The sequence below is a fragment of the Leopardus geoffroyi genome, chromosome D4, assembly GCF_018350155.1.
Source record: "Leopardus geoffroyi isolate Oge1 chromosome D4, O.geoffroyi_Oge1_pat1.0, whole genome shotgun sequence".
NCBI classification, from domain to species: domain Eukaryota; kingdom Metazoa; phylum Chordata; class Mammalia; order Carnivora; family Felidae; genus Leopardus; species Leopardus geoffroyi.
Window position 1 is genome coordinate 11,911,931 of NC_059342.1, and position 15,738 is coordinate 11,927,668.

The 15,738-nt window shown below is 43.1% G+C and overlaps 1 protein-coding gene across 10 annotated transcripts in view; it reads left to right on the forward strand.

The window, feature by feature from the left end:
- TJP2 (tight junction protein 2) overlaps window positions 1–15,738 on the forward strand; it is a 129,983-nt gene that overhangs the window by 93,576 nt on the left and 20,669 nt on the right. For all 10 annotated transcript variants that reach the window (XM_045469381.1, XM_045469376.1, XM_045469379.1 and 7 more), the window contains 8 exons: window positions 461–563; window positions 2,777–3,359; window positions 7,047–7,150; window positions 7,782–7,935; window positions 9,639–9,747; window positions 9,852–9,985; window positions 11,975–12,041; window positions 12,851–13,001. In XM_045469381.1, the coding sequence (XP_045325337.1) occupies window positions 461–563; window positions 2,777–3,359; window positions 7,047–7,150; window positions 7,782–7,935; window positions 9,639–9,747; window positions 9,852–9,985; window positions 11,975–12,041; window positions 12,851–13,001 (1,405 nt within the window). The remainder of the gene's footprint in view (window positions 1–460; window positions 564–2,776; window positions 3,360–7,046; window positions 7,151–7,781; window positions 7,936–9,638; window positions 9,748–9,851; window positions 9,986–11,974; window positions 12,042–12,850; window positions 13,002–15,738) is intronic.

The following is a 15,738-nucleotide window of genomic DNA, read 5'->3' on the forward strand; positions in this document are numbered from 1 at the left end:
AAGTAAGAGGGTTCTAATGACCTCAATATTTCCTTAATAACCTCAGGCAAACTCCTGACCTCCTCCCCTCCATAAAAACACAGGTGGATATAAATCTGCTCTGGGGGCTATCTTTAGACTTCCTGAAGCCCACCATGCACCACGGGCAGGGAGGGCCTAATGCAGAAGTTCCTTTTGTGCCTAGACCTTGCCACTGCCTGGTGCCTCCTGGAGGGACCCTTTGGTATTGTCCCCCACTGGCTTCCCATAGACAATGTCAAAAGTGGGCTGAGCGGCTTGTGGGTTCCTTCCTGGGAAGAGTTCAGATTGAGTTGACCGATTCGGCCTCAGGAGTCGTCAGACATTGAGCCTTTTAGTAAGCATTTTGGGTCAATTTGTTGCTTTTATGTGTTCCCAAATAAACGATTTACAGTGAATAGATGGGAGTTTTTCACGTCTTGTTTTTATGTTTTGTTTGCAGAGAAAATGACAGGGTGGTCATGGTTAATGGCACCCCCATGGAGGATGTGCTCCATTCATTTGCTGTTCAGCAGCTGAGAAAAAGTGGGAAGATTGCTGCCATTGTAAGCTCTGGGTTTGCTTTCAGCTTGTCTCAGTAGCATCTTGTTTTGTATGATCAGAAGAAAATTACCACTTGCTTTTAAACACTTGACAGAATTTAGGGGCTGCTACTTCTTGTTGCCCCTGCTTTGGGGTGATGTTACGGATGATGTAAATATGTAGTCTCTCCCTGCCTTTTCCTCATGCTGCTAACTTCCAATGACTCTGGTATCTGAGTGAGTTTGCCTTAGGAACCAGGCTGGACAATCCTAAGAGAATTCCCTAGATTGAGAACACTTGTAAAACAGTATTAATTTGGAAAATAAATTTCTGTTCAAAAACCCTTTTGTAAAGGCCCACACAAGATCTGTTATATCTTTTTTTAATTTTTTTTTTTTTTTTTAGTGTTTTTATTAATTTTTGAAGGAGAGAGAGAGAGAGACAGAGCATGAGCGGGGGAGGAGCAGAGAGAGAGGGAGACACAGAATTCGAAGCAGGCTCCAGGCTCTGAGCTGTCAGCACAGAGCCCGATGCGGGGCTCGAACTCACGAGCCGTGAGATCATGACCTGAGCTGAAGCCAGACACTCAACCGACTGAGCCACCCCGGCGCCCCTAGATCTGCTGTATCTTAATAAACTACAGTTTCTTAGGAGATACTGGCGGTCTGTAGCATTCATTCATTTGCTCAGTCATTCATCAGCAAACGCTGGGTGAGTAGCAGCTATGAAGATGCCACCTGAGCCTGGAGCAGGGCTGTGCTTCAGGGAGTGCCTACTCGAGCCAGGCAAGTGGACACACGAAGCCAGAAGTGGAATATGGTGTGTTTAAGGACAGTGCTAGGGAGATGTACTGGGTATGTGGTATTTAATTTTTTTCCCAACTTCATATTATGAAATTTTTAAGCAAAAAGAAAAGTTCTAAGATGAGTGTAATGAACACTTCTCTATCTTCTACAGTTTTGTTTTTTTTTCTTAATGTTTATTCTGAGAGAGAGAGAGTGTGCACACAGATGTGAGCAGGGGAGGGACGGGGAGAATCCCAGTCGGGCTCTGCCTGTCACAGAGCTGCTCTCAGCGCAGAGCCAGGAGAGGGGCTGGATCTCACAAACCGCGAGATCATGACCTGAGTTGAAATCAAGAGTCAGACGCTTAACTGCTTAAACACTGAGCCACCCAGGCACCCCTCTTTTACAGTGTTGACATTCTGCCATCTTCACTTGAGTTTTTCTTTTTTAAAATGTTTATTTATTTATTTTGAGAGTGGGGGCACCCGTGTGTGAGTGGGGGAGGGGCAGAGAGACAGAATCCCAAGCAGGCTTCAGGCCCACAACCACGGGATCATGACCTGCGCTGAAATCAAGAATTGGACGCTTAACTGACTGAGTCACCCACGTGCCCCTCTTGAGTTTTCTTTCTCTCTCTCTTTTCCTTTTAAGTTTATTTTGAGAGAGCGCAAGTTGGGGAGGGACAAAGAGAAGGGGACACAGGACCTGAAGCAGGCTCTGTGTTGACACCGGACAGCCTGACCTGGGGCTCAAACTTCATGACCTGAATTGAAGTCCAATGCTTAACCGCCTGAGCCACCCAGGCGCCCCTCCACTTGATGTTTTTATGTATATAAACACGTGTTTTCAGTAAACCATTTGAAGGAAAGCTGCAGATACGACAGTGTCAATCCTACTTACTTCAGCATGCATCTCCTAAATAAGGACATTGTTTTACATAACTATAACACTATGAGGAAATTAATGACTTTAAAGTATCATCTAATACCCAGTCCATATCCCAAGATGTTTTCAATAGACTTTTCTTCCCCATCCAGGATTCCAGTCAGGGCTCAGGCATTGCATTTGGTCATTAATCTGTTCAATGCCTTTTAATCTAGAAGGGTCCTTCTTTCTCTCTGCCCTCTCACTACGCTGTCCCCTCCCGCTCCATTACTGACACTGACTTTTGAATGAATTGGGCAGTTGTATCCAGAATGTTTCAATTTCTGGATTTTCATTTTCATAACTCAGTGATTTAAAGTCCCTTGATGCTATTCAGAACACTGAGTAGAAGCAGATTTTAGAGGCCCTGTGTTCAGAGTTATACTCATGGTCTTATTATACTCAAGGCTTAGTGATTTGGCGGGGACAGAGTTTTACCGAAAGGAGAAGCAGGGCTGGGCTCTTAACCCTGCATTCTCTGTAACTGTGCTTGTCCTGCATCCCCCCTGCGTTTGCTTGAATGACAGGTGGTCAAGAGGCCCCGGAAGGTCCAGCTAGCCCCACCCCAGGGCAGCCCGTCTGTCGGTGAGGATGACCGCGCTTTTGACGTGATGGACGAGTTCGACGGCAGAAGTGCCCGCAGCGGGTACAGCGAGAGGAGCCGGCGCAGCAGCCACGGTGCGCGCAGCCGCAGCTGGGAGGACAGTCCGGAGAGGGGGCGGCCCCACGAGAGGGCACGGAGTCCAGAGCGCGAGCGCAGTCGCGGCCGCAGCCTGGAGCGGGGTTTGGACCACGACGACTATGGGCGGGGCCGAGAGCGCAGCCGTGGCCGCAGCCTGGAGCGCGGTTTGGACCACGACGACTATGGGCGGGCCCGGGAGCGCAGCCGCGGCCGGAGCACAGACCGGGCCTACGACCGAGCTTACGACCGAGCCTACAGCCCGGAGGAGGAGTACGGCCGCAGGGCCCAGCCCGATGCCCGATACGCGGCGTCCCGGAGCCGCAGCCGCGAGCACTTGCACTCCTGCAGCCCCAGCCCTGAGCTGAGGGGGCGGCCGGACTCGGACAGGCCCATCGGGGTTCTTCTGGTGAAAAGCAAAGCAAATGAAGGTAGGCATGCTTGCTGAAGAAGAGCACTATTACAACAGCTAACTCTTACGTGGCACTTACTGTGTGCCAAGCACTGACCCAGATGCTTTGTGCCAGCTGGCTCATTTCCTCGTAACCACCGCATGTGGGAGTTACTTATATCTGCGTTATGTAGACAAGGAGACTGGGGCACAGAAAAGTTCATTAACTTGCACAAAGCTGTGTCACCAATGGCAGAGCCAGGCTGCAGAAATGTGGCTTTAAACTCCTAGGCCAGGGGTTCTCAAAGCAGCCTATGCACCACCTGGACCCTCGCAGTAAATGCAGATTCTCAGGCCCCAGCCCAGCCCCCCCCCCCCCCCCCCCCGAGTGGAAACACGGAGAGAGACCACAGAGCCTGTGTGTTAACAAGCTCTCCTGGTGAGCCTGGTGCAGCTTGAGTGGTGAAACCATGAGAGTCAATCAGACTCTAGCTGATCTTGAGCATTTGCTCTGTGCCAGGCCTGCGCTGAATAAATAACTCTTAATCTTCACCAGAGCCCTGTGTGGTAGGTAGGAGACTTCACTCCTGTTGCCCAGTGGGGAGCATCGGGGTGCAGAGAAGTTTTGGTGTGCCCACAGATGAGGAGGGCCCTGGTCCAGCCTGCCTGTCCCACACTGCATTCCTTGGAGCACTCGCACATGGTTCAGCTCACCCAAAATTCACTAAAGCCCCACGTGGCAGTTAGAGAAGCCAGCAGTCCCCTAGGCGAGGATTGGAAACTTCAAGAAGGGAAGCGACTTGCCCACATCTTGAAGCCAGGAAGTGGTGAGCCAGAACACAAATTGCATCTCCTGGAAGTAGATAGATGATCAGAAACAAGTAGGTGGATGAACAAGGCTTTAGAGCCAGTGCGGAGATGTTCCCTGCGTTGGTTCTTGGTTCTGACTTTTTAAATTACTTGTCATATATCTTTTATCTCTGTTTGTTCTTTACTTCTCCTTCCAAGAGGAAGAACAATGAAGAGCACCCAAGAATGCCAAGTTAACTTCTTGCCCTTTAGGTTGGGAGCTGACATTTCACATAGCCTGTCTGATGAGAGGGTTTGTTTTGTTTTTACTTCTAGTGGAGCACAAAGTTGAGTCTAGAACTAGGTGCCCATCGAAATACCTAAAGAATAACACAGGGATGTGAGTAATGTGCTATGCAGAGTCCAGTGTCAGAAAACAGAGGAGTGAGTCGAGACTTTCCTATCTCTAAGGAATGCGCATCTTAGGAGGTTTAAGGATTCTACAGAATCTTTACAACCATTGATAATGATATATTAATTTATCAACCTACAAGAATTATAGAGTAAAAACCATCCTGCTCCCAGATTAGAAGATGGACTGGAGAAATTTTGAGAAAGATGACCTGGCATGAGACCTCCCTCAGAGAGGCCTGATACACCTTCTATAGGACTGGTACTCCAGGTTCTTGAGTTCCCCAAGGTAGTGCTTTTCAGACTTTTCCTTCTCTTTCTCTTCTTTGCCTCTTTCCCTTTCCTTTCCCTCCTCCTTCCCTTCCACTGCAGAAAGAACCACATCTTGCAAACAATCACGGATGCATCTTCATATCAAAAAACTTGAACAAACCTTTCATGGAACAGTACTTATTCTGTGTGATGCATTCTGAGAGGTCCCATTACATTTTAAAATGCTGTTCATAACTTCCTACATTGATTTCAAGACTCACTAATGAATCTTGAAAAGATCTTGTCTGTAAGAGACGCCTAAGTCATGCCTGGTCTTAGTAATACTATCAAGGATAGAAGGGGCTATGTCCCTTTGTTGAGACAGCATTTTATTCCTCCTAGGCCATTTTGTTACTTAAACTTGGAATTCATTGGGGGAAAAAAAGTTCCAATTTTTAAAAGATAATTTTGCTGTTTGTTAGGATTACGCAATAATTTGGCTATCACTGGCAAGAGTTGCATAAACACTAATCTTCAAAGAAATCTAACAGTAGGAAAGACCTATATTTGACTAATAAAAATATCCATTTGAATTGCCCCATTGCATTTCCTGGGCACCAGACAGCTTTGCTGGTACGTGTCTTAGAAGCTGGTCAGCTCATTTTTTTCTCCATTTAAGAGATGCCCATAATACACCAATAACAACCTATTTGCAACTGTACAGTAAGACTGCAGTTTTTAAGAGGAGAGAAGAATTGACACATGAGAAAGAAGTCATCACTCAAGCCTTCTGTGCTGGGCTGTGAGGCTGTTTAACCAACAAGGAACTGTCATCCATGAAAGAAGATGCTGTCTTACCCTTATTCTTTCTCATCACCTTCCTAAAGGGGTGGAGATGGACCTCAACTTTTTCAATTGTTGTCCTAAGATCTGATGCTAACTCACTGTAAAGCACTTAAAATTTATTTTAGGGGACAAACTGGTAGTTGCCAGAGGGGAAGTGGGGGGGGGGGATGGCTGAGATAAGTGAAGGAGATCACTTACCATGTTGGGCACTGAGTAATGTATAAAATTACTGAATCATTATATATTGTACACCTGAAACTAATAGAACACTGTATGTTAATTATACTTGAAAAAAAACTTATCTTTAAATCTACTTCATAACTTTTTTAAATGGTAGGAAGTTACTTTGTTTTGACATTGTAAGATTTTGAGTCCAGAACAATAATAATAAATTTGAAGGTGCCTCTTTTTAAAACCTGCTGGGTTGTGGTTCCTAAAACAGCAAAAATTTATCCTTAAATTAGGTATTTTCATAAGTCTAATAAGTAAAATCAGAAGAGTCTGAATAGTATTTAAAATACTTTTCACTGTGCATATTTAGTAAATACAGTGTTTTTTCTTTTCAGAGCAATCCAAAGTTCACAAACCCCCTGAGTACACAGGTTTTACTTCAATACTTTATTGCTTGGCTTGGCTTACTGACCTGTTTTCTTCACACACTGAAATTTCTTCACTGCCAAACCCATACAGCTAAGTCATTACACATGAAGGGTATATACCACTTTCCTTTCTGTAGGCAACTGCACTGTCAGCAGAACATGTTTATTGAGATGTACTGAGTTGGTTTCTTTGGGCCCCATTTTGAAAAGTGTTAATTTTAGAGCAGATACTCATATAGCCTTCACCTAGTTTTTCCATTTGTCAACATTTTGCCACATTTGTTTTCTTTCCCCTTCTTTTCTCCCCTTTCTTCCTTCTCTCTTCCTCTTCCACACCTCTTCTATCTCTCAGTGGTTTTTTGGAACCACTTGAAAGTAAACTGCAAGGGTGACCCCCTTTAGCCCTAAATATTTCAGCAGGTATCTCCCGGGCATAAGAACATTCTCCCATATAACCAAAATGCCATTGTGGGCTCTTTAGAAAATTAACATTAATATCCCTTTTAATATATTGTAGTGTGGTTCATTTTGAAGTTGCTCTAAAATAACGTATCCCCCCTCCCACCTCTGTCCCATACTGGATCCAGGACCTAGTGAAGGTTCATGCGTTGCATTTGGCTTTTATGTCTCTTTCAATCTAGAACAGTCCTTCTGCCTCTTTTGTTTTTTATGTCAATGACTTTTTTGATGAGTCCAGGCTGGTTGTCCGACAGAATGTCCTACGTGCAAAATTAATTTTTCATAAATATTTAAAAATTGACCTAAGAACCAGACTAAGTGTTCTGAACAAGTTGATGAAATATGTGTATGTTTATGTGTTTGTCTTCTAGAGTATGGTCTCCGGCTTGGGAGTCAGATTTTCATAAAGGAAATGACCAGAACTGGTCTGGCAAATAAAGATGGCAACCTGCATGAAGGAGATATAATTCTCAAGGTTGGTGATACAGGGTAGAGAACAACTGAATTCATGTTTATCTTTCTAGTCCAAATTTCCTATTTGAATGCTGATAGAGTGAAACTTTGATGAGATGGGAGTCAATAATAAGACAAAAGCTGGGAAGGGCAGTGGGATGAGATTTTTATCACAAAAACCAGACATGGAGATTTGTAATAGTGTCATGTTAGTTTTTTAAAAAAAATTCATTGAATACTTTCTTATTCCCTGTTTATTTAAAGTTTAAGCTCCTATTCCCTAAACTAAGGAAAGATGAGAGGGAGAGTTGGTAGTACATGAATGTTGAATGTTTAATAGTTTCTGTAAACCTCTCCAGTCAGGAAACATGTTCCAGTAGTAAACCAAACCATCGTCTTGAGCTTGGAAGTTAAATAAATTAGCAGAGTAACTTAAGTATACCACAGCTCTCTCATGCCTGTCTTTGAGATCCAGGCATGCAGGGTTATATTTAATTTAAAGGATAATCCATTTTTATTCAGTCATCCTAAAACTCATGTTGTTTGAATAGCTGAGCAAAGACTTTACACTTTTAGAAGGGCAAAATACAAACTTTCTATTTTGCTGTGAACAGCTGCATCACATGTAACATGACCATTATTCATAAACACAGATAAATGGAACTGTAACTGAGAACATGTCTTTAACGGATGCTCGAAAACTGATAGAAAAGTCAAGAGGAAAACTCCAGCTAGTGGTGTTGAGAGACAGCAGGCAAACACTCATCAACATCCCGTCGTTAAATGACAGCGACTCAGAAATAGAAGGTAAAGAGGGGGAAGCCTGTGAGCTTGGCTGGAAACAAGGAAGGCTGTTGCTTTTCCATTCTCACTGTAGCAGAGCCATCCAGCTGGAAGTTAAATTTACAACAAAAGCTTCTGTTTTAAACTTTAATTCGGATAAGTGGTGGTTATTTTCTTACTAAAGTGTCTGCTGATACTAGTTTTCCAATATGAAATTCAGGTGGACTTGTGAACTCCCCAGTGGAATCTGTTTTAGGCCACTGAAAAAAAACTTGTTCGTAAAAAATATATGTGTGAGTGGCTCAAAGACCTAACCACATCCATTTGTAAATTGTTCAGTCTTGTACTTTCTTGCATATGTTTAAAAAGCGGTATTAATATTTCAAATAAAGGGAAGGTTATATGGAAGATAGCTAAACAGAATGGCTGAATATTGTGGTATTCATCAATTAGCAATCTGTGTCATCTCTTCTGTCTTAGGAAGCAATACTCACTTCTTAAATCTGAATTACACATGGGGTCACATTTTAACGATGCAAAAACTTACCAATAAAAATAAGTAGGTATGATACTGACTAACCATCTAGTACTGCCTTTGTGCAGAAGAACTTGGAAAATATTAAGTACTCAAGTTTGAAGACAGACATGTTGATTTTTTTTTTAAGTTTATTCATTTTTGAGAGAGAGAGAGTGTGTGTGAGTGGGAGAGAGGCAGAGAAAGAAAGGAACACAGAAGCCAAAGCAGGCTCCAGGCTCCCAGCTGTCAGCACAGAGCCTGATGCACGGCTCAAACTCACAAACTGTGAGATCATGACCAGGCTGAAGTTGGATGGTTAACCAACAGCCACCCAGGTGCCCCAGCCATGCTGATTTTTAAAAGAATTACTTTATGAAACCGTACGACTTAGGTTAACTTCCATCATATCAAAAGTCTAATCATTTGGTTACTGCTATGAGTGCAGTGCAGGAAAACAGAGCAGGAGAAATAATCGCAGTATGCTAAGAGCTTATAGGTTATTTACTTGCTATTTCAAGTGTGATCCTTAGCCCATTGGCTGCATGAGCCTCTGGGAGCTTGCTGGAATCACAGAATCCCAGGCCTGATTGTGTGCTAGAATAGCTAGTCTAACAAGATCCCAGGTGATTCATATGCACATTTAAGTTTGAGAAGCACTGCTCTGTGTGGTTAATAATGAGTGGATACATGTATGATCCAGTAATTGAATTCTGACTCCTCAGTAGCAGCTTTGACGGAAGGTGTAATGAAAGAGGAACATAAAATTCTGAATTTGGCTTCCTCTTTATTAATTAATGTCTTTCCCTTCAAAGGCTCAGATTTGCTTCAAGGGAAGACTGCTAGACTAACAGCACATTTACTCCTGCCTCTTTTCCATTTCTCATATTGGCTTACCCAGAGAATAATATCACTTCTGGTACAGTCTTCAATATCTTTTTTTTTTTTTTTAATTTTTTTTTTTCAACGTTTATTTATTTTTGGGACAGAGAGAGACAGAGCATGAACGGGGGAGGGTCAGAGAGAGGGAGACACAGAATCTGAAACAGGCTCCAGGCTCTGAGCCATCAGCCCAGAGCCTGACGCGGGGCTCGAACTCCCGGACCGCGAGATCGTGACCTGGCTGAAGTCGGCCGCTTAACCGACTGCGCCACCCAGGAGCCCCAAGTCTTCAATATCTTAATAAGAAGTCTTTTCTTATTTTTGAAACCAGATATCTCAGAAATAGAGTCAAACCGATCATTTTCTCCAGAGGAGAGACGGCAGCAGTATTCCGATTATGATTATCATTCCTCAAATGAAAAGCTGAAGGAAAGACCAAAGTAAGATGATGTATACTTTCCCTCATGCGCGACACCGTGAATGTACACACATACATTTTACAGATCTGTTGCATTATGAGACATTAACATGATGTGTGCTTAAGTTCAAGAGAGGACATGCAGAACAGATGGTCCAGGATGGGCGCCACACCCACTCCCTTTAAGTCCATGGGGGACGCTGCAGCTGCACTTGGCACAGAGAACAGCAAGGAACCCAAATACCAAGAGGAACCGCCAGGTGAGGCTCCTTGTAAACAGCTGTGTTCGGAAGTATGTGCTTGGTCATTCCAGAGGGTGGCCAGAAGGAGAGAGAAGTTATTAAGAAATCATTCAGATATGTGGAAGAGGCACTCCAGTCTCTTTTAATATTAAAAAAAACTTACAAGAATAATAGCCCTTACCATATGCCAACAGATTGGTCACATTTTTTAAATGTTTCACTATATTTATGGTCTTTGTGTTTCCCATCTCTGATCCCAACCTGAACTGCTCTGCTCTTAACATTTCTGACACCAGGGGCGCCTGGGTGGGTCAGCTGGTTGGGTGTCCAACGTAGGCTCAGGTCATGATCTCGCAGTTCATGAGTTTGAGCCCCATATTGAGCCTGCTGCTGTCAGCTTGAGCCTGGAACCTGCTTCAGATTCTGTTTCCCCCTCTCTCTCTCTGCCCCTCCCCCATTATCTCTCTCTCTCTCTCTCAAAAATAAATAAACATTAACATTTCTGACACCAAATGTGTGGGTTTCTTCCCCTCCTCAACTACCAATTCTCGAATTCTCCAGACACCAACTGATCATCCTACAACTCACTTCAGTCCTGGCACTGGCTACCCAGAGTTGAGTGCCGACCCCACAGGTTAAGCATTCAGTCCCATAAGATACCTTCACTGCAGACACCACTGCAGTCCCCAGGTGCTCCCTATACTTCTGACCAAATCAGCTCTGAACCGAGGGTTCCTATAACCTTCTCCTCACTCTGGTTTGATCATTTGCTAGACTGGCTTATGGGAACTCAGGGAAGCACTTTACTTCCTATTACCGGTTTTTATACGACAGAGGAACAGCCCAATGGAAGCAAGGTACGGGGTGAGGGGCACAGAGCTGCCAGGTGCTCTCCAGGCGTACCACCCTTCCCAGTATCTCAGTGTGTTCACTGACCCGAAAGCACTCCAAACTCCACAGTTTATGGATTTTACGGAGGCTCTGTCATGTGTGTGATCAGTTATTAACTGAGTCTCTAACCCCTGTCCCCTCCCAGATGGTGGGGAGGTAGGCTGAAAGTTCTAAGCTTCTAATCATGGGTTACTCTGTCTGGTGACCAGTCCCCATCTTGAGGCTATCGAGGAGTTATCTCTTTAGAGACAGAGATAGAGGAAATTCCAAGAGATGTAGGACTTGTGTCAGGAACTGAAGGCAAAGAGGAAAGAGAGAAGATTGTCCTGGCACCCATATCACTCCGGAAATTACAGGGATTTTAGGAGCTCTGTATTAGGAACTGGGCAGAGACTAAATGTATATATATATATGTGTGTGTGTGTGTGTGTACATATATATATATATGCACACTTAGTCTCATATATATATATATTTGCTTTATTTCCTTTATTTTTATTTTGAGAGAGACAGAGAGAGCATGAGCAGGGGAGGGGCAGAGAGGGAGAGAGAGGATCCCAAGCTCTCAGGGCTCATGACTCAGGGCTCGAACTCATGAAAGTGTGAGGTCTTGATCTGAGTTGAAATCAAGAGCTGGACACTCAACTGACCGAGCCACCCACGTGCCCCCCAAATATATATATTTCCAATCCTGTCACAGTTAAATTCTGTCTTATTTGATTAACTGAAGTCCTTTTCTTTCCCACTTCTGATCTCAACCCCATGCTCCAGCCCTGCCCCGTTGCCCTAAAATTATCATCGTGATTTTACATACTAAATATTTATTGATGGTAAGGGCAGATTTATGTGGTTTTTAAAGTATATAAAATGTTCTTTCGCATGTGATTGTGCACCTGGGATTTTGGAAGTTTCTTACCTCACTTATTTTGAGAAACTATTCGTACCTGCTAATGCCTCCAAATTAAACTTCACCTTAAAGACTTATTTTCGTTGTCTGATGTGATGATTTATATGTAGCATAAGGTACCGATTTGGATTTTTGTGGATTTTGTGATCTTTATAGAGACAAACTCACTCTAGTTCTCTTGTTAATGATAGATGGTTTTTAATCCACAGCTCCTCAACCAAAAGCAGCCCCAAGAACCTTTCTCCGTCCTAGTCCTGAAGATGAAGCAATATATGGGTATATCTTTCAGCCTCTCTCTCTTTTCCTTTCTCCTTCCACACACCTCAGTGTCCTTAGCTGAAGTACAGAAGAATGGTGTTTTTTAACTGCAGATGGCAGTTTTGCATATAATGGGCCACCTTTAACCAACCTCTATTGTTAGTGTTTATGAGAAAGAGAAATAACTTGTAGGAAAAGAAAAATGTGGAATTTGGCAAACTTTGTAATGTTAACTTTGCTTGTCTACTTATCTGGCTGGCTGCTTTTCCAGAATGTGATTCTGAGTATTTGAGTTTGCTAAATTGGTAACTCTCAAATAGGTGAAATGTTGCTTAACTACAGGACCTTTTTAGGGTTGTAGTATCCTGACGATCCTAGCATGTGGAGGGAGGATAGAAATGACACAGTGCTCTGCTCTGGATAATGAGAACCCGTGTGGTTCAGTGGTGGTAGAGAGGGGCAGCTTCTGGAGTAAGATCCGACCTTGCTGGACCCAGGTTGTGTCTCCATTTGGCAAGAATCCTGTGGTGGCCGCAAGCTTTCCTTTGGGAGAATCCTAAAGTGGGAGTCAGATGGCCTAGCCCTGCCTTTTGTTTGCTTTCTAATCTTGAATGAGTTTACATAAACACCTGTATTTCTACTTATTAACCAGTTAAGTGGGCCTGCTGATGTTCATCTCATAGTCCCAAAAACGACAGATAAAAATGAGAGATTTTTAATAAGTAAATCTCTCCATAAATAGAAGAAATTAAATCTTTCACTAATGTTGTTCTCCTTCACAAAGAAAAATCTCCCATCTTTCTTTTCTAAAACCGAACCAATTGCAGTCCCAATACCAAAATGGTGAGGTTTCAGAAGGGAGACAGCGTGGGCCTCCGGTTGGCTGGTGGCAATGACGTTGGGATATTTGTGGCTGGCATTCAAGAGGGGACCTCCGCAGAGCAAGAAGGCCTTCAAGAAGGGGACCAGATTCTGAAGGTAGGAAAAGCCCAGCCCCGTTTCTAGACATTACTGGGGAAGAGCTGATCATAAGGGAAGTGTCTAGCTCGTGAAAACGGACCAGTAGCAGGTTTGTTCGTGCTAAACCAAAGTTCTTTTTCCCTGAATGGGCCCTGTCTTCTCAGTCCTGGAACCCAAAACTCATGCCCATGCCTGTGGGAATTTATAGTGTTTAAGACCCTTGCTAAGATTTTTATTAGTAAGCTTAACAAAAAGATTGAGATTCTAACTTAAGGCCTAGGAGGAAGACCTCTCAAAAGATCTTGCTAATGTTTGTTTTTTTTTTATTGATTCCCTGCCTGGTTGTCACTCTTAAGGCAGTGTGCTGAACTTGAACAAGGGTGGGTGTTGGCTTAGATCATCAGCCTTGAATCCACTCCCAGCCTCTCATTAGTTCCATGACCTTGGTTTAACCCTGACACTCAGGTTTCAGTATCTGTTCAATGGGGATGAGAATACCTGCCTTGCAGGGGCCCTGGAAGATTGGAATGGATAACACTCACAAGGCATTTAGCAGAGTTCCTGGCACAGAGCAGGAAGGTCAATGTCTGTTCTTCTTCCCACTGGAAAATAACAAGTTGCTGCCACTCAGGATGTTGTTTACATCTAAAATTGACCAGGAATGGGAATTTCTGGTTAATCAAATATTGGTCCTTTTAAAGTTACTATATATATGTTTATATAATCTACTACTTTTAGAAAATAAACTCAGCTTTGACATTTCATGAGATACATATAATGTATTTTCCATTGGCTTCTGAATAAAGAATGTCAAATACCTCGTGACTCTGAAAATACAGGGAACTGTCTTCACTGGAATTTCTGCTTCTGTAAACTTGCATTTCTTATGAGTTTATTAGGGGGTCTGGTAAAAGTATCTAGGTTCAAAGGAGAGAGGAGAAAAAAAGTTGCAGAATTCCCAAGGAAGAAGGCAACAGAGCCCCAAAACAGGTGGTCCTCTTCCTTGGCTCTTGGCCTCACTGCGGTAGTTCAGATTTCATTTTTGGAGCAGATGAAGGGCAAAGCTTGATCATGAGCTTTGCTGAAGCTTTCCAGTGGTATTCTAAACCTTCCTTGGCTGTGGTCAGGATCCTAGAAGACCAAGTGTACCTGAGTGAACCTGGTGGTACCACGTGATCCTAGGAAATACCACTTACCAAGTGTTATCGATAAGAATCCCATCAGAGTGCCAGCTCATACCAATTTACTTTTGGGCTGATACCAAAGGAGAGAAAGCATTATTTCCTAACTCATGTGGGGCTATAGGAAGTCAGGAATTTGGAAGCCTTTGCTCATGAAGGTTCAAGAATAAAATATTTTTGTATCCTTGGGTAAAAAAGATTTTCTGAATTTCCATGAAAACATAGTGAATTCACCCCAAGGCCTAATAAGCCTCTCTGTAAGTTGTTAAAGACAGGAGAGTCATTTCCATGTGTAAAAGTCATGGTATGCAATGTTTATACTTAAGAAAGTGTCTTATTTTTTGTTATCACCCTAGTAAAAGACAAGAAGAAAACTACAGGATCCAGATTTTTTTTTTGGGCAGTAATCCCATCTGAAGGTCAGACAATAGATGGTCCTCGTTCTTGGGCGTGAATAAATTTTCTGTTAAGGAGCTCTCAGCTCTACAAAAGGGTAAAAAAGACTTGAGCTCGTCTACTGGGGCAGAGAAGCCGCTATATAATCAAAAGCTGTAGCTGATACAGAATCCTTTTCAGGCTCACAGCAGACACGGCTAGTCCCCGTAGACTACTAAATAGATTAATGAAAGGGGATATTTCTTGGAGAGGACTGTACAACCTAACCTTCCAGTATCAAAGTGCTGTCCTGGCCTTTTTAACTGTAATTTGTTCCAGCATTCACGGCCAAATTGAATATGTGGGAAACTCTGTACATATACTAAACACTTTTCTTCTGTTGAGGGTTTTTTAAGTGGAGCTCTTCCCTTTGTAAAGATGGCAGCCTGACATGTGGAATGAACACACCAGTGTACTGTGGCAGGATATCTGCCTTATCGTTAACAGAAGTATATGTTTTCATGTTTGGCGTAACTCTTTGCTTATTATTTATCTGGTATGGTTCTTATTTCTCTTTCAGAAACTTTTATGGGATGGAAGAGAGAAAGAAACTCCTCTAAGTTTTTAAATGTAGCTACCATGTGTGATTTAATTTTGACCAGTGTAGTTTGTAGCTCGATGGAAGGTCAGTCTCACATGGCCATAGGATGGACAGATGGACCCTCAAGGTCTTCCCTCAAGCCCTATGGCCTTATCTTATTTACATAAAATAAAGATGGGGTGCCTGGGTGGCTCAGTAGGTTAAGCATCTGACTTCGGCTCCGGTCATGATCTTGCGGTCCGTGAATTTGAGCCCCGTGTCAGGCTCTGTGCTGACAGATCAGAGCCTGGAGCCTGCTCCAGATTCTGTCTCCCTCTCTACCCCTCCTCCACTTGCGTGTGTGCTCTCTCTCTCTCTCAAAAAATAAACATTAAAAAAATTTTTTTAAATAAAAATAAAGGCATATAGAGTGCATACAAAAACATGTCACCATATACAGACACAGGTGTAGTAGATATGAAAATGGCGCAAGAAAGGATTAGATTCTAAAATCTGATGATCCCTAATTAGGGGATAGAGAGATGGAATGACAGATACCCTAAATGATAAATACTGTTTCAAAGGAAAAGTTAATGGGATTGCTTTAGCAAGTTACTTT